The sequence below is a fragment of the Portunus trituberculatus genome, chromosome 2, assembly GCF_017591435.1.
Source record: "Portunus trituberculatus isolate SZX2019 chromosome 2, ASM1759143v1, whole genome shotgun sequence".
Classification (NCBI taxonomy): domain Eukaryota; kingdom Metazoa; phylum Arthropoda; class Malacostraca; order Decapoda; family Portunidae; genus Portunus; species Portunus trituberculatus.
In genome coordinates, this window is record NC_059256.1 from 12,186,369 (window position 1) to 12,213,219 (window position 26,851).

Consider the following 26,851-nt stretch of genomic DNA (forward strand, 5'->3'; position numbering starts at 1 on the left):
AAATTCCTTACCAAAAAACAAAATAATAAATAAAAAACACCAGAAAACCATAAAAACACCAAAAAACACCACAACAAGCAAAGCAGGATAAAACAACAAGGCGGCTTGCCACCTTCCTAACAATGGCGTTGCGAGACAGACCAAACCAGCTGTCAAGTAACCCTGATTTAAACGTTATTTCCAGCGTAACCCTATGGCGGCGGCGTCCCTTGCTCCTCTCGGGACAAATAGCACCCTTTGCCTTGCTGTGGGCGGCGTGGGCGGCGTTTGGGAGCGTGGGCGGCGGAGAAATTGGCGATATAAGATGGTGGTGTGGCGTGGCTGTACTCGGAGGGAGTCAAATCCTCTGCTTCCTGGCGTGTCATTGGTCCATTGTCGCTAAATGCCTCCTTACGTGCAGCCAGGTACGTACACACCTTTGCCTGCACGTGTACGTCTACCTGTACGTGTATGTGAGAGAGTGAGAGAGTGAGAGAGTGAGAGATAGAGCGAGAGCAGAGATATAGAGCGGCAAAGTTGAGTGAGGATGTGGTGGATGAAGATATTTTGTGAGAGATATGTAGAGAAAATTTAAGATAGTGAGAAAGTGAGCGAGGATAGAGTGATTTGCTCTACATGGTTGGATAGAGCGAGAGTTGTTCTATAATGTGAGAGAGTGAGAGAGATAGAGATAGAGCGAGAGCAGAGATATAGAGCGGCAAAGTTGAGTCAGGATGTGGTGGATGAAGATATTTTGTGAGAGATATGTAGAGAAAATTAAAGATAGTGAGAAAGTGAGCGAGGATAGAGTGAATTGCTTTACACGGCTGGATAGAGCGAGAGTTGCTCTATAATGTGAGAGTGAGAGAGATAGAGATAGAGCGAGACCAGAGATATAGAGCGACAAAGTTGAGTGAGGATGTGGTGGGTGAAGATATTTTGTGAGAGATATGTAGAGAAAATTAAAGATAGAGAGAGAGTCAGCGAGGATAGAGTGAATTGCTTGACACGGTTGGATAGAGCGAGAGTTGCTCTATAATGTGAGAGAAAGCAATTCCGTCTATCCTCGCTCACTTTCTCACTATCTCTAATTTTCTCTACCTATCTTTCAGCTTGTTCCACGTAGCATCTTCCACACACGGCAGACTGGTACACTCTCTTAGACATTTCATAAACCTAACCTCTCAAAGTTTGTAATCTTTCCTCCATATCTCCCTCCACAAGTTACCTCCACTTACCTCCACCTACATAGACCTTCCTCCATGTTTCCTCCACCTTCTCTCCAATTTTGACTATCCTGCCACCTTTCCTTGATAGTTAAAATAGTCATTTTGTAAAAGTCTCTCATCAAAACCTGACGATTTTTCTCATTTTTACACTCTGAAAGTCTGCAATCTTTCCTCCATATCTCCCTCCACAAGTTACCTCCACTTACCTCCATTTACACAGACTTTCCTCCATGTTTCCTCCACCTTCTCTCCAATTTTGACTACTCTACCTCCCTTCCTTGATAGTTAAATTAGTCGTTTTATAGAATAGTCAAACATCAAAACCCGATATTTTTGTAATCTTTCCTCCATATCTCCCTCCACTTTATACCTCCACTTACCTCCACCTACACAGACCTTCCTCCATGTTTCCTCCACCTCTCCTCCAAGTCACTTGTTTGTTGAGTGTTGAGAGGGAGAGATGGAGAGAAAAGTGAGAGGGAGAGGGTAGTGGGTAGGTGACGGATTGGAGAGAAAAAAAGACTAGGATGGAGAGAAAGTGATGGAGAGAAGTGAGAGAATAGTGAGAGGTGGCAGAAGTGAGAGGGAGAGATGGAGAGAAAAGTGAGAGGGAGAGGGGAGTGGGTAGGTGACGGATTGGAGAGAAAAAAAGACTAGGATGGAGAGAAAGTGATGGAGAGAAGTGAGAGAATAGTGAGAGATGGCAGAAGTGACCAGCAGGCAACTGTGGTGGATAACACACCCACAATGCACTAGTAATGTACACACAGCCACAAGAAGAGGAGGAGGAGGAGGAATAGTGATTAACCTAACCATCTATAACTTTAACTATTTTAACTATGAAGGAAGGAAGGTAGGATAGTCAAAATTGGTGGGAAGGTGGAGGAAACATGGAGGAAGGTCTGTGTAGGTGGAGGTAAGTGGAGGTAACTTGTGGAGGGAGATATGGAGGAAAGATTGCAGACTTTCGGAGGTAAAAGTGAGAAAAATTGCCAGGTTTTGATGTACGACTATTTTACAAAACGACTATTTTGACTATCAAGGAAGGGAGTTAGGATAGTCAAAATTGATGGGAAGGTGGAGGAAACATGGAGGAAAAAGTCAATCGGAGGAGACAGGTGGAGATAACTTGTGGAGGGAGATATGGAGGAAAGATTGCAGACTTTCGGAGGTAAAAATGAGAAAAATTGTCAGGTTTCAGTGCTCGACTATTTTACAAAACCACTATTTTGACTATCAAGGAAGGGAGGTAGGATAGTCTAAACTGGAGAGAAGGTGGAGGAAACATGGAGGAAGGTCTGTGTAGGTGGAGGTAAGTGGAGGTATAATGTGGAGGGAGATATGGAGGAAAGATTGCAGACTTTCGGAGGTAAAAATGAGAAAAATTGTCAGGTTTCAGTGCTCGACTATTTTACAAAAAGACTATTTTGACTATCAAGGAAGGGAGGTAGGATAGTCAAAATTGATGGAAAGGTGGAGGAAACATGGAGGAAAGAGTCAACCGGAGGAGAGAGGTGGAGATAACTTGTGGAGGGAGATATGGAGGAAAATTGCAGACTTATGGAGGTAAAAATGAGAAAAATTGTCAGGTTTCAATGCTCGACTATTTTACAAAACAACTATTTTGACTATCAAGGAAGGGAGATAGGATAGTCTAAACTGGAGAGAAGGTGGAGGAAACATGGAGGAAGGTCTGTGTAGGTGGAGGTAAGTGGAGGTAACTTGTGGAGGGAGATATGGAGGAAAGATTGCAGACTTTCAGAGATAAAAATGAGAAAAATTGCCAGGTTTTGATGTACGACTATTTTACAAAACGACTATTTTGACTATCAAGGAAGGGAGATAGGATAGTCTAAACTGGAGAGAAGGTGGAGGAAACATGGAGGAAGGTCTGTGTAGGTGGAGGTAAGTGGAGGTAACTTGTGGAGGGAGATATGGAGGAAAAATCGCAGACTTACGAACTTACTACTACTACTTTTCCAGGAGACAGACCCTCGAAAGGCAACCCTGGCTAGAGTCACACCAACTGCAAACAATGGATCGGCAGAGTTGGTACCCCTGCAAAGAGTGAAGGTGAGAGTGAGAGAGGGAGAGATGGAGAGAAAAGAGAGAGAGAGAGGGGAGAGGGTAGGTGACGGATTGGAGAGAAAAAAGACTAGGATGGAGAGAAAGTGATGGAGAGAAGCGAGAGAATACTGAGAGAGTGCAAAAGTGAGAGGGAGAGATGGAGAGAAAAGAGAGAGAGAGAGGGGAGTGGGTAGGTGACGGATTGGAGAGAAAAAAAAGACTAGGATGGAGAGAAAGTGGTGGAGAGATGTGATAGAATACTGAGAGAATGCAAAAGTGAGAGGGAGAGATGGAGAGAAAAGAGAGAGAGAGGGGTAGGTTGGATTGGAGAGAAAAAGACTAAGATGGAGAGAAAGTGATGGGGAGAAGTGAGAGAATAGTGAGAGAGTGCAAAAGTGAGAGGGAGAGATGGAGAGAAAAGTGAGAGAGAGAGGGGGGGGATAGGTGACGGATTGGAGAGAAAAAAAGACTAGGATGGAGAGAAAGTGATGGAGAGAAGTGAGAGAATACTGAGAGAGTGCAAAAGTGAGAGGGAGAGATGGAGAGAAAAGTGAGAGAGAGAGGGGAGTGGGTAGGTGACGGATTGGAGAGAAAAAAAGACTAGGATGGAGAGAAAGTGATGGGGAAAAGTGATAAAATACTGAGAGAGTGCAAAATTGAGAGGGAGAGATGGAGAGAAAAGTGAGAGAGAGGGGAGTGGGTAGGTGACGGATTGGAGAGAAAAATGACTAGGATGGAGAGAAAGTGATGGAGAGAAGCGAGAGAATACTGAGAGATTGAAAAAGTGAAAAATAATCTTGACATTTTAGATATCAGAAGAGGAGGAGGAAGAAGAGGAGGAGGAGGAAGAGGAAGACAATGAGAAGAAGAGGAGGAAGAAGAGGGAGGAAGAGGAAGAAGAAGAAGAAGAAGAGGAACGTATTTTTTTCATATTTCAAAAAGTTAAATACATTCTGACAAAAAATAGCCCAAAATCGCCAAAAAATAGCCCAATTTCTGACCAGGCTCCAAAAAATAGCCCAATTTCCAGCCCAACTGCAGATAGCCTTCAAAATAGTTCCTTTCTCCCTCTTGACTATCCCACCGGCCTCAGACTATCCGACTATCTACTATCTAAGGGCCACTTGAAGCAGGAGAGTGTGGACAAGGCTACGAGGAAGTACGGCCCTAACCTGTAAGTTATAGTGGTGGTGGCAGTGGAAATAGTAATAGTAAGTAGTAATAGTAATAGTAATAGTAGTAATAGTAATAGTAATAGTCATTTCTCGGCAGATTACAAATGGACATCCCGGAATTCATGGAACTATTTAAGGACAGAGCAACAGCGCCATTTTTTGTGTTCCAAGTAAGTAGTAGTAGTAATAGTAATAGTAGTAGTAGTAGTAGTAGTAGTAGTAGTAGGAAATTGGATAAAAAAGTGTTTAGGATGTAGAGAAGAAGAAGAGGAAGACAGTAGTAGTAGTAGTAGTGGTAGTAGTAGTAGTAGTAGTGGTAATAGTAGTAGTAATAGTAATAGTAGTAATAGTAGTAGTAGTAGGAAATTCAATAAAAAAGTGTTTAGGATGTAGAGAAGAAGAAGAGGAAGACAGTAGTAATAGTAGTAGTAGTAGTAGTAGTAGTAGTAGTAGTAGTAGTAGTAGTATTGGATATTTTAGGATGTAGGAGAAGAAGAAGAGGAAGACAGTAGTAGTAGTAGTAGTAGTAGTAGTAGTGGTGATAATAGTAGTAGTAATAGTAATAGTAGTAATAGTAGTAGTAGGAAATTGGATAAAAAAGTGTTTAGGATGTAGAGAAGAAGAAGAGGAAGACAGTAGTAGTAGTAGTAGTAGTAGTAGTAGTAGTAGTAGTAGTAATAGTAAAAAAAATAATCTCTCTCTCTATCTCTCTCTATCTCTATCTCTATCTCTCTCCCCCCCCCAGGTGTTCTGCGTGGCCCTCTGGTGTCTGGATGACTATTGGTACTATTCTGTGTTCACTCTCTGCATGTTAGTGGTTTTCGAATGCACTCTGTCCAGCAACAGCTCAGAAATATCAGAAATTTCTCCAAACCATATACCATACAGACTGTTACTTGTTCCTCCATGTTTCCTCCACCTTCTCTCCAATTTTGACTATCCTATCTCTCTTCCTTCATAGTTAAAATAGCTGTTTTGTAAAATAGTCGAACTTCAAAACCTGATAATTTTTCCCATTTTTACCTCTGAAAGTTTGCAATCTTTCCTCCATATCTCCCTCCACAAGTTACCTCCACTTATCTCCACTTTCACAGACCTTCCTCCATGTTACCTCCACCTTCCCTCAAATTTTGACTATCCTACCTTCCTTCCTTCATAGTGAAAATAGCTGTTTTGTAAAATAGTCGAACTTCAAAATCTGATAATTTGTCCCATTTTTACCTCTGAAAGTTTGCAATCTTTCCTCCATATCTCCCTCCACAAGTTACCTCCACTTACCTCCACCTTCACAGACCTTCCTCCATGTTTCCTCCACCTTCTCTCCAATTTTGACTATCCTACCTCTCTTCCTTCATAGTTAAAATAGTTGTTTTGTAAAATAGTCGAACTTCAAAATCTGATAATTTTTCGCATTTTTACCTCTGAAAGTTTGCAATCTTTCCTCCATATCTCCCTCCACAAGTTACCTCCACTTACCTCCACCTACACAGACCTTCCTCCATGTTTCCTCCACCTTCTCTCTAATTTTGACTATCCTACCTCCCTTCCTTGATAGTTAAAATAGCTGTTTTGTAAAATAGTCGAACTTCAAAACCTGACAATTTTTCCCATTTTTACTTCTGAAAGTTTGCAATCTTTCCTCCATATCTCCCTCCACAAGTTACCTCCACTTACCTCCACCTTCACAGACCTTCCTCCATGTTTCCTCCACCTTCTCTCCAATTTTGACTATCCTACCATCCTTCCTTGATAGTCAAAATAGTACTTTTCTGAGACAATTTGTGTGTGTATGTGACAATTTTCTATACTACTACTACTACTACTACTACTATTACTACTACTTCCAGGTTTACAGGGCAAGAAGATGGCGTCCTATCCTGACTACTGCACTAGTTCCTGGCGATATAGTCAGCGTTATCAGAAATAGTAATAGTAGTAGTAGTAGTAGTAATAATCCTACTACTACTACTACTACTAATACAAACAGTGACTATTTGGTGCCATGTGACCTGCTACTATTGAGAGGGTCATGTGTGGTGGACGAGAGCATGCTAACAGGTCAGTAGTAGTAGTAGTAGTACACTATTTTGAACTATTATGCAGTCAAGGGCTTTGGAAAAATCTCACAGTAGTTTTTGCCTATTGGGAACTCCAATCCTGTAGCTTTTCTTGAGGGTCAGTGCTACATCAACAGGCTCAAATTTTCTCACAGTGGTTTTTGCCTATGATGAACTCCAATCCTGTAGCTTTTCTTAAGGGTCAGTCTCAGATTTTCTCACAGTGGTTTTTGCCTATGAAGAACTCCAATCCTGTAGCTTTTCTTGAGGGTCAGTGCCACATCAACAGACTCAAATTTTCTCACAGTGGTTTTTGCCTATGAAGAACTCCAATCCTGTAGCTTTTCTTAAGGGTCAGTCTCAGATTTTCTCACAGTGGTTTTTGCCTATGATGAACTCCAATCCTGTAGCTTTTCTTGAGGGTCAGTGCCACATCAACAGGCTCAAATTTTCTCACAGTGGTTTTGCCTATTGAGAATTCCAATTGCCTTAAGACTGTGGTGCACTAACTACTACCACTACTATTACTGCAGGAGAAAGCATACCACAGATGAAGGAGGGAATCTCGGGGGCAGACGACACCAAGCTACACTCGGATAGTCAAAATAGTCGAGGCGGACAGGGTTGCCAACTGCTCAATATGGCGACTGATTCCAAGCTTCATGTTCTCTATGGGGGCACGAAGCTTGTCCAGCACACCCCCCCCGCCAAGACTACTACTGCCCTCAGAGGTACTACTACTACTACTATTTTTTCTACTACTTTTTCTACTACTGCTACTACTGTTGTTGTTGTTTTTGAGAAATATTACTACTACTACTACTATTACTATTTTTTCTGCTGCTACTACTGCTACTACTATTATTTTGAGAGAGAGAGAGAGATATTACTACTACTACTACTACTACTACTACTACTACTACTACTACTACTACTACTACTACTACTACTACAACTACAATTTTCCTCCTCCTCCTCCTCCTCCTGCTGTTTCTACTACTACTACTACTACTACTACTACTACTACTACTACTACTACTACTACTACTACTACTACTACTACTGCTACAGGTCCGGACGGAGGGTGTGTCTGCTACGTGTTGAGAACGGGTTTTGCCACTGCTCAAGGTCGCCTATTGAAGACTATTTTGTTTGGAGTCAGCCGAGTGACAGCGAATAGTTTGGAAACACTGGCATTTATACTATTCCTGCTAGTCTTTGCTGTGGCTGCTGCTGCGTACGTGTGGGTGAAAGGTTAGTCCACTATCCTGCGCTGTTTTGACTATCCTACCTCCCTTCCTTCATAGTCAAAATAGTTGTTTTGTGAAATAGTTGTAGCAGAATCTTGGTGATTTTTCTTATTTTTTTGCCTCAATGTTTGTAATCTTTCCTCCATATCTCCCTCCACTTGTTACCTCCACACTCCTCCACCTGCACAGATCTTCCTCCATCTTTCCTCCACCTTCTCTCCAATTTTGACTATCCTACCTCCCTTCCTTGATAGTCAAAATAGATGTTTTCTAAAATAGTCAAACATCAAAACCAAACAATTTTTCTCATTCTTACCTCCGAAAGTTTGTAATCTTTCTTCCATATCTCCCTCCACAAGTTACCTCCACTTACCTCCACCTACACAGACCTTCCTCCATCTTTCCTCCACCTTCTCTCCAATTCTGACTATCCTTTCTCCCTTCCTTGATAGTCAAAATAGTTGTTTTCTAAAATAGTCAAACATCAAAACCCACAATTTTTCTAATTTTTACCTCCGAAAGTTTGTAATCTTTCCTCCATATCTCCCTCCACAAGTTACCTCCACTTACCTCCACCTACACAGACCTTCCTCCATCTTTCCTCCACCTTCTCTCCCAATTTGACTATCCTACCTCCCTTCCTTAATAGTCAAAATAGTCATTATGTAAAATAGTCTCAATTTAAAACCTGACAATTTTTCTCATTTTTACCTCCGAAAGTCTGCAATCTTTCCTCCATATCCCAAAATAGTCAAATAGTCAGATTTTCCAAAGTATCTCCAAACTATCTTCGAACTATTTCCGACCATTTCTCTAACCTGACTACTACTATCTTAATTTTCCTACCCCAAAAATAGTCAAAATAGTCAACATTTCCAAAACTATCTCCGAACTATTTCTCACTATTTCCAGGCACAGAGGATCCGGAGAGGAGCCGCTACAAACTATTTCTCGAGTGCACACTGATCCTAACTTCAGTAGTACCACCAGAGCTGCCTATCGAACTATCCCTGGCTGTCAATACATCGCTACTATCGCTCTCCAAACTATCTGTGTTCTGCACTGAGCCTTTCCGAATCCCACTGGCCGGGAAGGTGGATGTGGCCTGCCTGGACAAAACTGGGACTTTAACCTCTAGTGACCTTGTGGTGGAGGGGCTGGCAGGGCTAAGGTGAGTCCAAAGTGGTTGATGGAAGCAGACAAGCGCACAGTTTGGAATTTGCTCATAGGGGTTTATCACTGGGAGCTTTTGTCAATCCTGTAGCTTTGGGTGGTGGTTGGGGACAAGCGCACAGTTTGGAGTTTGCTCATAGGGGTTTATCACTGGGAGCTTTTGTCAATCCTGTAGCTTTGGGTGGTGGTTGGGGACAAGTGCACAGTTTGGAGTTTGCTCATAGGGGTTTATCACTGGGAGCTTTTGTCAATCCTGTAGCTTTGGTTGGTGGTTGGGGACAAGCGCACAGTTTGGAGTTTGCTCATAGGGGTTTATCACTGGGAGCTTTTGTCAATCCTGTAGCTTTGGGTGGTGAGGGGGCAAGTGCACAGTTTGGAGTTTGCTCATAGGGGTTTATCACTGGGAGCTTTTGTCAATCCTGTAGCTTTGGGTGGTGGTCGGGGACAAGCGCACAGTTTGGAGTTTGCTCATAGGGGTTTATCACTGGGAGCTTTTGTCAATCCTGTAGCTTTGGGTGGTGAGGGGGCAAGCGCACAGTTTGAAGTTTGCTCATAGGGGTTTATCACTGGGAGTTTTTGTCAATCCTGTAGCTTTGGGTGGTGAGGGGGCAAGCGCACAGTTTGGAGTTTGCTCATAGGGGTTTATCACTGGGAGCTTTTGTCAATCCTGTAGCTTTGGGTGGTGGTTGGGGGCAAGCGCACAGTTTGGAGTTTGCTCATAGGGGTTTATCACTGGGAGCTTTTGTCAATCCTGTAGCTTTGGGTGGTGGTGGGGACAAGCGCACAGTTTGGAGTTTGCTCATAGGGGTTTATCACTGGGAGCTTTTGTCAATCCTGTAGCTTTGGGTGGTGGTTGGGGACAAGCGCACAGTTTGGAGTTTGCTCATAGGGGTTTATCACTGGGAGCTTTTGTCAATCCTGTAGCTTTGGGTGGTGGTTGGGGCAAGCGCACAGTTTGGAGTTTGCTCATAGGGGTTTATCACTGGGAGCTTTTGTCAATCCTGTAGCTTTGGGTGGTGGTTGGGGGCAAGCGCACAGTTTGGAGTTTGCTCATAGGGGTTTATCACTGGGAGCTTTTGTCAATCCTGTAGCTTTGGGTGGTGGTCGGGGACAAGCGCACAGTTTGGAGTTTGCTCATAGGGGTTTATCACTGGGAGCTTTTGTCAATCCTGTAGCTTTGGGTGGTGGTTGGGGACAAGCGCACAGTTTGGAGTTTGCTCATAGGGGTTTATCACTGGGAGCTTTTGACAATCCTGTAGCTTTGGGTGGTGAGGGGGCAAGCGCACAGTTTGGAGTTTGCTCATAGGGGTTTATCACTGGGAGCTTTTGTCAATCCTGTAGCTTTGGGTGGTGGTACAAGCGCACAGTTTGGAGTTTGCTCATAGGGGTTTATCACTGGGAGCTTTTGTCAATCCTGTAGCTTTGGGTGGTGGTCGGGGACAAGCGCACAGTTTGGAGTTTGCTCATAAGGGGTTTATCACTGGGAGCTTTTGACAATCCTGTAGCTTTGGGTGGTGAGGGGGCAAGCGCACAGTTTGGAGTTTGCTCATAGGGGTTTATCACTGGGAGCTTTTGTCAATCCTGTAGCTTTGGGTGGTGGTTGGGGACAAGCGCACAGTTTGGAGTTTGCTCATAGGGGTTTATCACTGGGAGCTTTTGTCAATCCTGTAGCTTTGGGTGGTGGTCGGGGACAAGCGCACAGTTTGGAGTTTGCTCATAGGGGTTTATCACTGGGAGCTTTTGTCAATCCTGTAGCTTTGGGTGGTGGTCGGGGATCACATTTTGGAGTTTGCTCATAAGGGGTTTATCACTGGGAGCTTTTGACAATCCTGTAGCTTTGGGTGGTGAGGGGGCAAGCGCACAGTTTGGAGTTTGCTCAGGGGTTTATCACTGGGAGCTTTTGTCAATCCTGTAGCTTTGGGTGGTGGTTGGGGACAAGCGCACAGTTTGGAGTTTGCTCATAGGGGTTTATCACTGGGAGCTTTCGTCAATCCTGTAGCTTTGGGTGGTGGTTGACAAGCGCACAGTTTGGAGTTTGCTCATAGGGGTTTATCACTGGGAGCTTTTGTCAATCCTGTAGCTTTGGGTGGTGGTTGGGGAGCACAGTTTGGAGTTTGCTCATAGGGGTTTATCACTGGGAGCTTTTGTCAATCCTGTAGCTTTGGGTGGTGAGGGGCTTAGTTTAACAGGATTGGGTTTTTTCAATAGGTTAAAGTGACTGAGTGATTTTCCAATCCTGTAGTGAGGAAATTTAGTTTGTGAAGATATTACTACTGCTATAACTGCTACTATTACTACTATAACTACTACTACTGTTGCAGGGGCACGGCTGAGATAGTTCCATTGAGCGAGGCACCTCCGGATAGTATTCAGGTATGTACTACTACTACTACTACTACTACTACTACTACTACTACTACAATTTTCCTTCTCTCACTACTACTACTACTACTACTACTACTATTCTTACTATTGCAGGTAGTAGCAGCTTGTCACTCCCTCGTACAGCTTGAAGACGGACTGGTTGGAGATCCACAAGAGAAGGCGACATTGGCTGCCATAGACTGGATTCTGACTAAGGGTAAGGAAACTCGCTCTAACTTCCCTCTCGCTCGCTCTAATCTCTCGCTCTTTGTCTCATTCTGTAGAGGAATGTCTGCCGCTTATTCTCGCTCTATTGCCATCTTTCTCGCTCTCTCCATAGGCCTAGAAAATGCAAAAATGTAGACCTAACTGACTCAAAATTATCACTTTTTTTTCAGTTTTTCTCAAGATGCCTCCACAAAACTCGCTCTAACTTCTCTCTCGCTCGCTCTAATCTCTCTCTCTCTATGTCATTTTGCAGCTGAATCTCTCCTGCTTGCTCTCGCTCTATCGCCAACTCTCGTGCTCTCTCCATAGGCCTGAAAATGTAAAAATGTAGGCCTAACTATTACTCAAAATTGTCACTTTATTCAATTTTTCTCTCAAGATGCCTCCACAAAATTTGCTCTAACTCCTCTCTTGCTCGCTCTAATCTCTCTCTCTCTATCTCATTTTGTAGCTGAATCTCTCTTGCTCGCTCTCTCTATTGCCAACTTTCTCGCTCTCTCCATAGGCCTGAAAATGTAAAAATGTAGGCCTAACTATGACTCAAAATTGTCACTTTATTCAATTTTTCTCTCAAGATGCCTCCACAAAATTTGCTCTAACTCCTCTCTTGCTCGCTCTAATCTCTCTCTCTCTATCTCATTTTGTAGCTGAATCTCTCTTGCTCGCTCACTCTCTATTGCCAACTTTCTCGCTCTCTCCATAGGCCTAGAATATGCAAAAATGTAGAACTAACGAGTCAAAATTGTCACTTTTTTTCAGTTTTCAGTTTTTTCAGTTTCTCTCAAGATGTCTCCACAAAACTCGCTCTAACTCCTCTCTGACTCGCTCTAATCTCTCTCTCTCTATCTCATTTTGTAGCTGAATCTCTCTTGCTCGCTCGCTCTCTATTGCCAACTTTCTCGCTCTCTCCATAGGCCTAGAAAATGCAAAAATGTAGACCTAACGAGTCAAAATTGTCACTTTTTTCAATTTTTCTCTCAAGATGCCTCCACAAAACTCGCTCTAACTCCTCTCTGACTCGCTCTAATCTCTCTCTCTCTATCTCATTTTTTAGCTGAATCTCTCTTGCTCGCTCTCTCTATTGCCAACTCTTGTGCTCTCTCCATAGGCCTGAAAAATGTAAAAATGTAGGCCTAACTATGGCTCAAAATTGTCACTTTATTCAATTTTTCTCAAGATGCCTCCACAAAATTTGCTCTAACTCCTCTCTTGCTCGCTCTAATCTCTCTCTCTCTATCTCATTTTGTAGCTGAATCTCTCTTGCTCGCTCGCTCTCTATTGCCAACTTTCTCGCTCTAACCATAGGCCTAGAAAATGCAAAAATGTAGACCTAACGAGTCAAAATTGTCACTTTTTTCAGTTTTTCTCTCAAGATGTCTCCACAAAACTCGCTCTAACTCCTCTCTGACTCGCTCTAATCTCTCTCTCTCTATCTCATTTTGTAGCTGAATCTCTCTCACTCGCTCTCTCTTTATTGCCAACTTTCTCGCTCTCTCCATAGGCCTAGAAAATGCAAAAATGTAGACCTATTTTGACTAAAAAAAAAAATGAAGACTACTACTACTACTACTACTACTACTACTACTACTACTACTACTACTACTACTACTACTACTACTACTACTACTTTCCAGGCGACAGTTCTGGGGCAGCTGTAGTTCCGAGGAAAGGGAAGATGGCTGGCCTGCGTATCCTTCAAAGGTTTCACTTCACTGCCCAGCTGAAGAGAATGGCAGTTGTGGCAGGCTACACCACTGTATCTGGCGACATCAACTACCTGTCAGCGGTCAAGGGGGCCCCAGAGACCATCAGGGGAATGGTAGGTGTTGGTGCATGTTGGCCGAGTCTGGTCAAGGGTTTCGACTTTTCCTCCCAGTGGTTTGTGCCTATTGGGCGACTCCAATCCTGTAGCTTTTGTTGGGAGTCAGTCACTGGGTTTGGATTTTTCTCCCAGTGGTTTGTGCCTATTGGGCAACTCCAATCCTGTAGCTTTTGTTGGAAGTCAGTCACTGGGTTTGGATTTTTCTCCCAGTGGTTTGTGCCTATTAGGTGAGTCCAATCCTGTAGCTTTTGTTGGGAGTCAGTCACTGGGTTTGGATTTTTCTCCCAGTGGTTTGTGCCTATTGAGTGAGTCCAATCCTGTAGCTTTTGTTGGGAGTCAGTCACTGGGTTTGGATTTTTCTCCCAGTGGTTTGTGCCTATTGGGCGACTCCAATCCTGTAGCTTTTGTTGGGAGTCAGTCACTGGGTTTGGATTTTTCTCCCAGTGGTTTGTGCCTATTGGGTGAGTCCAATCCTGTAGCTTTTGTGGAGAGTCAGTCACTGGTTTTGGATTTTTCTCCCAGTGGTTTGTGCCTATTGGGTGAGTCCAATCCTGTAGCTTTTGTTGGGAGTCAGTCACTGGGTTTGGATTTTTCTCCCAGTGGTTTGTGCCTATTGGGCAACTTCAATCCTGTAGCTTTTGTCGGGAGTCAGTCACTGGGTTTGGATTTTTCTCCCAGTGGTTTGTGCCTATTGAGCGAGTCCAATCCTGTAGCTTTTGTTGGGAGTCAGTTACTGGGTTTGGATTTTCCTCCCAGTGGTTTGTGCCTATTAAGTGAGTCCAATCCTGTAGCTTTTGTTAAGTATTAGAAATATTTACTTATAAATACTTCAGGGTTACTTTACACTACTACAAAGGTTTAGAAGTGTAAGTAAGAGGTTGTAGTAGTAATATAATTGTTGAAAAGTGTTATAGTCTCTCTCTCTCTCTCTCTCTCTCTCTCTCTCTCTCTCTCTCTCTCTCTCTCTCTCTCTCTCTCTCTCTCTCTCTCTCTCTCTCTCTCTCTCCAATCCATCACTCTCCAACCCTACCCCCTCTCTCACTCACTTTCTCTCTCTCACTTTCTCTCTCTCTAAATGTCCCTACGTGATTCTCCCTCCAATTCTCTCCATCCTAAACATTTTTTCTCTCAAATCCGTCACCTACCCACTCCCCTCTCTCTCTCTCTCACTTTCTCTCTCTCTCACAGCTCCACACAGTTCCTGAGGGCTATGACGACACGTATAAGACGCTTTCAAAACGGGGCGCTCGCGTTTTGGCTCTTGCAAGGAAGGACATTGGAAAGTTATCTCACTCAGAAGTAAGTTATATCTCTCTCTCTCTCTCTCTCTCTCTCTCTCTATCTCTATCTTTTTCTCTCTCTAATTCTCTCTCTCTTGGTTTTTTTCCCGTTCAAATGCGTCACCTACTTACTCACTTTCTCACTTTCTCACTTTTGCTCTCTCTCACTATCTTTATGTGTTTCTGTCTTTAATTCTCTCCATCCTAAACTTTTTTTCGTTTGATTCTGTTACCTACCTACTCTCCTCGCTCTAATTTCTCTCTCTCACTTTTTCCTCTCTCTAAGTGTCTCTACATGAATCTCTCTTTAATTCTCTCTATTTTGCTATTTTTTCTATTAATTTCCATCACCTACTCACCTCTCGCTCTAATCTCTCTCACTTTTATACTCTCTCTAAATGTGTCTACGGTGTTCTCTCTTTAATTCTCTCTCTCCCAATGTTTCTCTCGCTCAAATCCGTCACCTACCCACTCCCCTCGCTCTAATCTCTCTCTCACTTTTATACTCTCTCTAAATGTGTCTACGGTGTTCTCTCTTTAATTCTCTCTCTCCCAATGTTTCTCTCGCTCAAATCCGTCACCCACCCACCCCCCTCGCTCTAATCTCTCTCTCTAAGTGTGTCTACAGTGTTCTCTCTTTAATTCTCTCTCTCCCAATGTTTCTCTCGCTCAAATCCGTCACCTACCCACTCCTCTCGCTCTAATCTCTCTCTCTAAGTGTGTCTACGGTGTTCTCTCTTTAATTCTCTCTCCTAATGTTTCTCTCGCTCAAATCCGTCACCCTACCCACCTCTCGCTCTAATCTCTCTCTAAGTGTGTCTACGGTGTTCTCTCTTAACTCCCAACGATCTCTCGCTCAAATCCACCACCCACCCACCTCTCGCCTAATCTCTCTAAGTGTGTCTACGGTGTTCTCTCTTAATTCTCTCTCTCCCAACGTATCTCTCGCTCAAATCCACCCACCCACTCCTCGCCTAATCTCTCTCTCTAAGTGTGTCTACAGTGTTCTCTCTTTAATTCTCTCTCTCCCAACGTATCTCTCGCTCAAATCCGTCACCTACCCACTCCTCTCGCTCTAATCTCTCTCTCTAAGTGTGTCTACGGTGTTCTCTCTTTAATTCTCTCTCTCCCAATGTTTCTCTCGCTCAAATCCGTCACCTACCCACTCCCCTCGCTCTAATCTCTCTCTCTAAGTGTGTCTACAGTGTTCTCTCTTTAATTCTCTCTCTCCCAATGTTTCTCTCGCTCAAATCCACCCACCCACCCCTCGCCTAATCTCTCTCTAAGTGTGTCTACAGTGTTCTCTCTTTAATTCTCTCTCTCCCAATGTTTCTCTCGCTCAAATCCGTCACCTACCCACTCCCCTCGCTCTAATCTCTCGCTCACTCTCTCTAACAGGTAAGGTCGCTCACAAGGGGGGAGCTGGAGAGTGGGCTGACCTTTGCTGGATTCGTCATTATTTCTTGCCCATTAAAGCGAGATTCTAAAGAAGTTATTAAGGAAATTATTAACTCGTCTCATTCGGTAAGTTATAGTGGTGGTGGTGGTGGTGGTAGTAGTAGTAGTAGTGGTGGTAGTGGTGGTAGTAGTGGTGGTAGTAGTGGTGGTGGTAGTGGTGGTAGTAGTGGTGGTGGTAGTAGTAGTGGTGGTGGTAGTAGTAGTAGTAGTAGAAAGATTGTAGTAGTAGTAGTAGTAGTAGTAGTAGTAGTAGTAGTAGTAGTAGTGGTAGTAGTAGTAGTAGTAGTAGTAGTAGTAGTAGTAGAAATTATTATTAATTATTATTATTATTATTATTATTATTATTATTATTATTTCAGGCTGTCATCCTAACTGGCGACAATTACTTAACGGCTTGCCATGTCGCCAGTGAGCTCAGGTTCACCCAAAAGTCAGCTGTGTTGGTCTTGCAGGTGTGTAGAAATCTCCTTTTTCAGTCTTTCACCCTTGGCTCAAAATTGGTCCAGCTGGTTTACCCCTATTGAAAGTTCCCAATTCTGTTGATGTAGCATTTCAACTGTTGGGTCAAAGTTACTCCAGCTGGTTTATCCCTATTGAAAGTTCCCAATTCTGTTGATGTAGCATTTCAACTGTTGGGTCAAAGTTACTCCAGCTGGTTTACCCCTATTGAAAGTTCCCAATTCTGTTGATGTAGCATTTCAACTGTTGGATCAAAGTTACTCCAGCTAGTTTACCCCTATTGAAAGTTCCCAATACTGTTGATGTAGCATTTCAACTGTTGGGTCAAAGTTACTCCAGCTGGTTTATCCCTATTGAAAGTTCCCAATTCTGTTGATGTAGCATTTCAACTGTTGGGTCAAAGTTACTCCAGCTGGTTTATCCCTATTGAAAGTTCCCAATTCTGTTGATGTAGCATTTCAACTGTTGGATCAAAGTTACTCCAGCTGGTTTATCCCTATTGAGTATTCCAATCCTGTTGATGTAGCATTTTCTGGATCTCTCTCTCTCTCTCTCTCTCTTTTCAGGCCAAGAGGAAATCGAGCGAGGAATTGAGCGAGAGAGAGCGAGAGTGGGAGTGGAGAGATCTGGACGACTCTCTCTCTTTCTCTCGCTCTTTTTCAGAGATTGGATTAGAGCTAGCTTTAAAAAAATATGACCTCTGTGTTACTGGTGAGGTAAGTGTGTCCGTATGTGTGTGTGTCGTAACTCTCTCTCTCTCTCTCTCTCTCTCTCTCTCTCTCTCTCTCTCTCTCTCTCTCTCTCTCTCTCTCTCTCTCTCTCTCTCTCTCTCTCTCTCTCTCTCTCTCTCTCTCTCTCTCTCTCTCTCTCTCTCTCTCTCTCTCTCTCTCTCTCTCTCTCATTTCCAAACAGAGACAGAGAGAGAGAGAGAGAGAAAATCTCTCTCTCTCTCTCTCTCTCTCTCTCTCTCTCTCTCTCTCTCTCTCTCTCTCTCTCTCTCTCTCTCTCTCTCTCTCTCTCTCTCTCTCTCTCTCTCTCCACACTCTCTCATCCTTTTAAAAAACCCCTTCTCTCTCACTCCCTCTCGCTCTCTCTCACTCCCTCTCGCTCTCTCTCGCTCTCTCACTCGCTCTCTCTCTCACACAGGGTCTGGCGCACCTCCACACAATTGCCTAGGCCTACTGAGGTCTATTTTGCCAGCAATTCGAGTATTTGCACGAGTCTCTCCAAGCCAGAAGGAATTGGCCATTACTCTCTATAAAGACCTTGGCTATACTACTTTGATGTGTGGGGATGGCACCAATGATGTAGGGGCCCTCAAGCACGCCCACTGTGGTGAGTTCGAATGGTTATTTTGCTATCTTAGAGGGGGGTTAGGAGGGTAGAGGTCTGTGGTGGAGGTGAGTGGAGATGGTATGTGGAGGGAGATATGGAGGAAAGATTGTGGACTTTCGGAGATAGAAATCAGAAAAAATGTTGTATTTTGGCGTGACTTTTTTTTAGAAAACGACTATTTTGACTATCTTAGAGGTGGGTTAGGAGGGTGGGGGTTTGTGGGTAGGTGGAGGAGGAGGAGTGGAGATGGTGGATGTGGAGGAGATATGGAGGAAAGATTGTGGACTTTTGGAGGTAGAAATCAGAAAAAATGTTGGGATTTTGCCGTGAGACTATTTTACAAAACGACTATTTTGACTATCTTAGAGGTGGGTTAGGAGGGTGTGGGTTTGTGGACAGGTGGAGGAGGGGTTGATAGAGGTCTGTGTAGGTGGAGGTAAGTGGAGGTGGTATGTGGAGGGAGATATGGATGAAAAAGCAAATTTTTCTAATTTTCTCCACTGAAAGTTTGCAATCTTTCCTCCATATCTCCCTCCACATAGCACCTCCACTTACCTCCACCCACACAGACCTTCCTCCATGTTTCCTCCACCTTTCCTCCATATTTGACTATCCTACCTCCCTTCCTTCATAGTCAAAATAGTCGTTTTCTAAGATAGTGTCACACCAAAACCTGACATTTTTTATAATTTTCTCCACCAAAAGTCCACAATCTTTCCTCCATATCTCCCTCCACAAGTTACCTCCACTTACCTCCACCCACACAGACCTTCCTCCATGTTTCCTCCACCTTTCCTCCATATTTGACTATCCTACCTCCCTTCCTTCATAGTCAAAATAGTCATTTTCTAAAATAGCCACACACCAAAAACTTTAAACCAAAATGCTGACTACTACTACTATTTTGACTATTTGTACGACTATCTGTACTATTCCAGGCGTGGCTATACTATCAGGGGCTCCGGATAGACCTACCTCAACCATGCGGCGAGTCAGACAGACGGACAGACAGACAGACAGGCAGACAGACAGGCAGACAGACAGACAGGCGGAGCGGAGAGGGAAGAGGAACGCTGGTGGTGGTCGATACTCTCTATCAGCCAATCATCATCAGGTATTTAAGAAATTAATTAATTGATTTATTATTATTATTATTATTATTCTACTACTACTACTACTACTACTACTATAACTGCTACTACTACAACTATAACTACCACTGCCACTTCTCAGGAACAGATGGCCAAGCTTCAGAAACTCCTACAGGACTTAGAGCAAGAGAACAACATGATAGTGAAGTTAGGAGACGCCTCCATTGCTGCTCCATTCACCTCCAAGCTCTCTTCAATACAGTGCGGTGAGAGAAAGTGAGAGAGTGAGAGTGAGAGAGGGGAGTGGGTAGGTGACGGATTGGAGAGAAAAAAAGACTAGGATGGAGAGAAAGTGATGGGGAGAAGTGAGAGAATAGTGAGAGGTGGTGGAAGTGAGAGGGAGAGATGGAGAGAAAAGTGAGAGAGAGAGGGGAGTGGGTAGGTCACGGATTGGAGAGAAAAAAAGACTAGGATGGAGAGAAAGTGATGGGGAGAAGTGAGAGAATAGTGAGAGGTGGATGGAGAGAAAGTGAGAGGAAGTGAGAGGGAGAGATGGAGAGAAAAGTGAGAGGGAAGGGAGTGGGTAGGTGACGGATTGGAGAGAAAAAATGTTCAGGATGGAGAGAGAAAGAGAGAGAGAGAGAATAAAGCCATGACTCGCTTTAATTTGGGCTACATTTGGCTGCTGTTTGTTTTGGTAGAGCTAGCTTACTTTTAGAGATATCTCACTTTTTATACGAGGAAACGTCAATATTTTCTCAATTTTGTTTTGATACACTTAGTTTTTTCAATTTTTCTTTGTGTTCCTTTGGATTAGCATGATGGGGATTAGAGCGAGAGATAGAGCGAGAGTTGGGCTACGCATGGGTACCCTCGCTTTAATCCTAACCCTTTTACTTTTAGAGATATCTCACTTTTTATACAAGGAAACACGTCAATATTTTCTCAATTCTGTCTTGAGATACACTTAGCTTTTTCAATTTTTCTTTGTGTTCTCTTGGGTTAGCATGATGGGGATTAGAGCGAGAGATAGAGCGAGAGTTGGGCTACGCATGGCTACCCTCGCTTTAATCCTAACTCCCTTACTTTTAGAGATATCTCACTTTTTATACGAGGAAACACGTCAATATTTTCTCAATTTTGTCTTGAGATACACTTAGTCTTTTCAATTTTTCTTTGTGTTCTCTTGGGTTAGCATGATGGGGATTAGAGCGAGAGATAGAGCGAGAGTTGGGCTACGCATGGCTACCCTCGCTTTAATCCTAACCCCCTTACTTTTAGAGATATCTCACTTTTTATACAAGGAAACGTCAATATTTTCTCAATTTTGTCGAGATACACTTAGTCTTTTCAATTTTTCTTTGTGTTCCCTTGGGTTAGCATGATTGGGATTAGAGCGAGAGATAGAGCGAGAGTTGGGCTACGCATGGGTACCCTCGCTTTAATCCTAACCCCCTTACTTTTAGAGATATCTCACTTTTTATACGAGGAAATGTCAATATTTTCTCAATTCTGTCTTGAGATACACTTAGCTTTTTCAATATTTCTTTGTGTTCTCTTGGGTTAGCATGATGGGGATTAGAGCGAGAGATAGAGCGAGAGTTGGGCTACGCATGGCTACCCTCGCTTTAATCCTAACCCCTTACTTTTAGAGATATCTCACTTTTCGTCTCTCCGCAGTGTGCCACATCATCAAGCAGGGCCGCTGTACTCTTGTGACCACTCTGCAGATGTTCAAAATCTTGGCTTTAAATGCTCTAATATTGGCGTACTCCCAGTCTGTCCTTTATTTGGACGGAATTAAATTTAGTGACTACCAGGCGACTCTGCAAGGCCTCCTACTGGCTGGCTGTTTCCTCTTCATCTCTCGCTCAAAGGTAAGTTGTTCTTTGATCGATAGTTTTGCGATAGTCAGGGATGGTACAGGTTATGTGGCTATTGGGACTACTACTACTATCCTTCCCCTACACCCTCACCAAATTTCACGTTCCTAACTCCACTATAACTACCATTTTTAGCCATTTTTGTAAGAAGAGTCGGTAGAAATTTTAAACATTTTAAGTCTGCGTGTGACTATTTCATTTTAATATTTAAGTTTATTCTGGGATAGTCAGGGATAGTAGAGGATGAATGACTATTGGGACTATTACTACTATCCTTTCCCTACACCTACACCAAATTTCACGTTCCTAACTCTACTATAACTACTATTTTTAACCATTTTTGTGAGAAGTGTAGGCTGAAAAAATCTGTTACTTTCAGTTTGACCGACTAATTTATTTTACTATTTCAGTTTTTTCTGGGATAGTCAGGGATAGTAGAGGATGAATGACTATTGGGACTACTACTACTATCCTTCCCCTACACCCACACCAAATTTCACCTTCCTAACCCCACTACAACTACTACTTTTTTTAGTTTTTCTAAAGTTGGTTCGTTCAAAAGAAATGTGCTACTCTCAGTTTGACCGACAATTTTTTTTTACTATTTCAATTTTTTCTGGGATAGTCAGGGATAGTAGAGGGTGAATGACTATTGGGACTGCTACTACTATCCTTTCCCTACACCCACACCAATTTTGACGTTCCTAACCCCACTACAACTACTACTTTTTTTAGTGTTTCTAAAGTTAGTTCGTTAAAAAAAAAATTGTTACTTTCAGTTCAGTTATACTATTTCAGTTTTTTCTGGGATAGTCAGGGATAGTAGAGGGTGAATGACTATTGGAACTACTACTACTATCCTTCCCCTACACCCACACCAAATTTCACGTTCCTAACTCTACTATAACTACTACTTTTAACCATTTTTGTAAGAAGTGTAGGCTGAAAAAATGTGTTACTCTCAGTTTGACCGACAATTTATTTTACTATTTCAATTTTTTCTGGGATAGTCAGGGATAGTAGAGGATGAATGACTATTGGGACTACTACTACTATCCTTCCCCTACACCCACACCAAATTTCACCTTCCTAACCCCACTACAACTACTACTTTTTTGAGTTTTTCTAAAGTTAGTTCTTTAAAAAAAAAATTGTTACTTTCAGTTCAGTTATACTATTTCAGTTTTTTCTGGGATAGTCAGGGATAGTAGAGGATGAATAACTATTGGGACTACTACTACTATCCTTCCCCTACACCCACACCAAATTTCACGTTCCTAACTCTACTATAACTACTATTTTTAACCATTTTTGTGAGAAGTGTAGGCTGAAAAAATGTGTTGCTCTCAGTTTGACAGACTAATTTATTTTACTATTTCAATTTTTTCTGGGATAGTCAGGGATAGTAGAGGATGAATAACTATTGGGACTACTACTACTATCCTTCCCCTATACCCACACCAAATTTCACCTTCCTAACCCCACTACAACTACTACTTTTTTAAATTTTTCTAAAGTTAGTTCGTTAAAAAAAAAATTGTTACTTTCAGTTCAGTTATACTATTTCAGTTTTTTCTGGGATAGTCAGGGATAGTAGAGGATGAATGACTATTGGGACTACTACTACTATCCTTCCCCTACACCCACACCAAATTTCACCTTCCTAACCCCACTACAACTACTACTTTTTTAAATTTTTCTAAAGTTAGTTCGTTAAAAAAAAAATTGTTACTTTCAGTTCAGTTATACTATTTCAGTTTTTTCTGGGATAGTCAGGGATAGTAGAGGATGAATGACTATTGGGACTACTACTACTATCCTTCCCCTACACCCACACCAAATTTCACGTTCCTAACTCTACTATAACTACTACTTTTAACCATTTTTGTAAGAAGTGTAGGCTGAAAAAATGTGTTACCTTCAGTTTGACCGATTAATTTATTTTACTATTTCAATTTTTTCTGGGATAGTCAGGGATAGTAGAGGATGAATGACTATTGGAACTACTACTACTATCCTTCCCCTACACCCACACCAAATTTCACGTTCCTAACCCCACTATAACTACTATTTTTATCCATTTTTCTACAGCCACTCCCGGAGTTGAGCAAGCAACGACCTCTTCCAAACATCTTCAACATGTACACAATATCCACAGTCTTGCTACAATTTGCCACACATTTCTGGTGTCTGGTCTACCTCGTCTCACTGGCCAACGAGATCAGCCCCAGGAGGTGAGATTAGAGCGAGTGAGCGAGATTAGAGCGAGTGAGCTAGGGGAGTGAGTAGATGGCGGATTTGAACGGGGAAAAGATGAGGAGGGAGAGAATTGAGAGAGTGTGTTTTTAGAGTGAGTGAGATTGGTGAGTGAGTGAGATTAGAGCGAGTGAGCGAGATTAGAGCGAGTGAGCGAGGGGAGTGAGTAGATGGCGGATTTGAACGGGGAAAAGATGAGGAGGGAGAGAATTGAGAGAGTGTGTTTTTAGAGTGAGTGAGATTAGAGTGAGTGAGCGAGATTAGAGCGAGTGAGCGAGGGGAGTGAGTAGATGGCGGATTTGAACGGGGAAAAGACGAGGAGGGAGAGAATTGAGAATGTGTGTGTTTAGAGTGAGTGAGATTGGTGAGTGAGTGAGATTAGAGCGAGTGAGCGAGGGGAGTGGGTAGGTGGCGGATTTGAACGGGGAAAAGACGAGGAGGGAGAGAATTGAGAGTGTGTTTTTAGAGTGAGTGAGATTGGTGAGTGAGTGAGATTAGAGTGAGGAGTGAGATTAGAGAGTGAGCGAGATTAGAGAGTGAGCGAGATTAGATGTGTTGAGTGAGCTGAGTGAGTAGATGGCGATTTGAACGGGGAAAAGATGAGGAGGGAGAGAATTGAGAGAGTGTGTTTAGAGTGAGTGAGATTGGTGAGTGAGTGAGATTAGAGTGAGTGAGCGAGATTAGAGCGAGTGAGCGAGGGGAGTGAGTAGGTGGCGGATTTGAACGGGAAAAAGACGAGGAGGGAGAGAATTGAGAGAGTGTGTGTTTAGAGTGAGTGAGATTAGAGCGAGTGAGTGAGATTAGAGCGAGTGAGCTAGCCAGATTAGAGCGAGTGAGCGAGGGGAGTGAGTAGGGGGCGGATTTGAACGGGAAAAAGACGAGGAGGGAGAGAATTGAGAGAGTGTGTTTTTAGAGAGTGAGATTGGTGAGTGAGATTAAAGCGAGTGAGATTAGAGCGAGGGGAGTGGGTAGATGGCGGATTTGAACGGGGAAAAGACGAGGAGGGAGAGAATTGAGAGAGTGTGTGTTTAGAGTGAGTGAGATTGGTGAGTGAGTGAGATTAGAGCGAGGGGAGTGGGTAGATGGCGGATTTGAACGGGGAAAAGACGAGGAGGGAGAGAATTGAGAGTGTGTGTGTTTAGAGTGAGTGAGATTAGAGCGAGTGAGCGAGATTAGAGCGAGTGAGCTAGGGGAGTGAGTAGATGGCGGATTTGAACGGGGAAAAGACGAGGAGGGAGAGAATTGAGAGAGTGTGTGTTTAGAGTGAGTGAGATTAGAGCGAGTGAGATTAAAGCGAGTGAGATTAGAGCGAGGGGAGTGGGTAGGTGGCGGATTTGAACGGGGAAAAAATGAGGAGGGAGAGAATTGAGAGAGTGTGTTTTTAGAGTGAGTGAGATTAGAGCGAGTGAGTGAGATTAGAGCGAGTGAGCGAGATTAGAGCGAGTGAGCGAGGGGAGTGTGTAGATGGCGGATTTGAACGGGGAAAAAATGAGGAGGGAGAGAATTGAGAGAGTGTGTGTTTAGAGTGAGTGAGATTAGAGCGAGTGAGATTAGAGCGAGGGGAGTGGGTAGGTGGCGGATTTGAACGGGGAAAAAATGAGGAGGGAGAGAATTGAGAGAGTGTGTGTTTAGAGTGAGTGAGATTGGTGAGTGAGTGAGATTAGAGCGAGTGAGCTAGGGGAGTGGGTAGATGGCGGATTTGAACGGGGAAAAGACGAGGAGGGAGAGAATTGAGAGAGTGTGTGTTTAGAGTGAGTGAGATTAGAGCGAGTGAGATTAGAGCGAGGGGAGTGGGTAGGTGGCGGATTTGAACGGGGAAAAGATGAGGAGAGAGAGAGAGAGAGAGAGAGAGAGAGATAACATATTTTCTTCTTTCCTTCAACTACTACTACTACTACTACTACTACTACTACTACTACTACTACTACTACTACCACTAACTTCCTCTCGCTCTGCCCTTGATCCTAAACACTTTTTTATCCAATCTACTACTACTACTACTACTACTACTACTACTACTACTACTACTATTTTGTCAACAGGTTAGGACCATCCGACTTGGAGAAGGAATTTGAACCTAACTTGATCAATTCTACAGTTTACATCATCTCCCTGTCTCTACAAATCTCCACCTTCGCCATTAACTATCGGGTAAGTAGTAGTAGTAGTAGTAGTAGTAGTAGTAGTAGTAGTAGTAGTAGATTGGATAAAAAAGTGTTTAGGATCAAGGGCAGATCGAGAGGAAGTTAGTGGTAGTAGTGGTAATAGTAGTAGTAGTAGTAGTAGTAGTAGTAGTTAGACAAAATTATAATATATATTTATTTTTATATATAATTTCTCCACCCCCACCTCATCCACCTCCACCTGATCCACCACCACCCGCACCTCCACACCCCCCTCACGCTCCTCCACACCTCCTCCCCTCCACCCTAAACTTTTCCCCATTCAAATCCGTCACCTACCTACTCCCATTTTTTCTCTCCATCTCTCCACTTCTCCACAGGGACGGCCATATATGGAGAGCCTAGGGGACAACAAACCGCTGCTGTACTGCCTTGGGTCCGCCTTCTCATTGGTTGTCTGTCTGAGTGTCGGACTCTTCCCAGAATTCAGCCGGCAGTTTGAAATAGTGGAGTTTTCGGAGGAGGTAAGTGGAGGAGTGGGTGGAGAGAAAAGTGGGGAGTGGGTAGGTGACGGATCGGAGTGGGAAAAAGACCAGGGTGGAGGGAATTGGATGGAGAGAAGCGAGAGGGGTGTGGGAGAGGGCGGAAGTGAGAGGGAGTGGGAGTGAGAGGGAGAGGGGAGTGGGTAGGTGATGGATTGGAGAGAAAAATGTTTAGGGTGGAGAGAATTTCAGGAGGAGGAGGAGGAGGAGGAGGAGGAGGAGGAGGAGGAGGAAGAAGAAGAAGAAGAAGAAGAAGAAGAAGAAGAAGAAGAAGAAGAAGAAGAAGAAGAAGAAGAAGAAGAAGAAAATTAAATATTTTCCTCCTCCTCCTCCTCCTCCTCCTCCTCCTCCTCCTCCTCCTCCTCCTCCTCCTCCTCCTCCTCTTCCTTCTCCTCCTCCTCCTCTTCTTCCTCCTCCTCCTCCTCCTCCTCCTCCTCCTCCTCCTCCTCCTCCTCCTCCTCCTCCTCTTCCTTCTCCTCCTCCTCTTCTTCTTCCTCCTCCTCCTCCTCCTCCTCCTCCTCCTCCTCCTCCTCCTCCTCCTCCTCCTCCTCCTCCTCCTCCTCCTCTCTCTCTCTCTCTCTCTCTCTCTCTCTCTCTCTCTCTCTCTCTCTCTCTCTCTCTCGCTCTAATCTCACTCGCTCTAATCTCACTCGCTCTAATCTCACTCGCTCTAATCTCTCTTTCAGTTCCGGCTGACTCTGTTGAAGGTTCTGGTGGTCGATTTCTCTCTCTCTCTCGCCGCCGACCGCCTCTGCCTCGCTCTATTTGGTGAAGGACGCCTCTCCCCCAAGCTCCGCCACTCCTCGCTTTAATTAGAGCGAGGGGAGTGGGTAGGTGGCGGATTTGAGCGAGGAAAAGTTTAGGATGGAGAGAATTGAAGAGAGAAACACGTAAGGGGGTTTAGAGCGAGAGAAAGTGAGAGAGTGAGAGGGGAGTGGGTAGATGACGGATTTGAATGGGAGAAAGTGAGAGAGAGAGAGAGAGAGAGAGAGAGAGAGAGAGAGAGAGTGCATAGATGTAAAAATTATTCTCTTTCTTTCTCTCTCTCTCTCTCTCTCTCTCTCTCTCTCTCTCTCTCTC

The 26,851-nt window shown here is 43.6% G+C and overlaps 1 protein-coding gene across 1 annotated transcript; it reads left to right on the forward strand.

The window, feature by feature from the left end:
* The first annotated feature begins 107 nt into the window (after window positions 1-107).
* On the forward strand, window positions 108-26,682 carry LOC123506962 (endoplasmic reticulum transmembrane helix translocase-like). The gene is made up of 24 exons (XM_045259424.1): window positions 108-404; window positions 3,192-3,281; window positions 4,085-4,449; window positions 4,548-4,620; window positions 5,196-5,327; window positions 6,286-6,508; window positions 7,041-7,238; window positions 7,579-7,761; window positions 8,670-8,928; window positions 11,252-11,303; window positions 11,409-11,511; window positions 13,157-13,341; window positions 14,533-14,643; window positions 16,023-16,148; window positions 16,442-16,534; window positions 17,108-17,273; window positions 17,688-17,876; window positions 18,815-18,990; window positions 19,110-19,233; window positions 20,648-20,844; window positions 22,942-23,084; window positions 25,149-25,257; window positions 25,610-25,753; window positions 26,458-26,682. The coding sequence occupies exons 1-24, from the start codon at window positions 123-125 to the stop codon at window positions 26,581-26,583; spliced, it is 3,849 nt and encodes a 1,282-aa protein (XP_045115359.1). The 5' UTR covers window positions 108-122; the 3' UTR covers window positions 26,584-26,682.
* The last annotated feature ends 169 nt before the right edge of the window (window positions 26,683-26,851 follow it).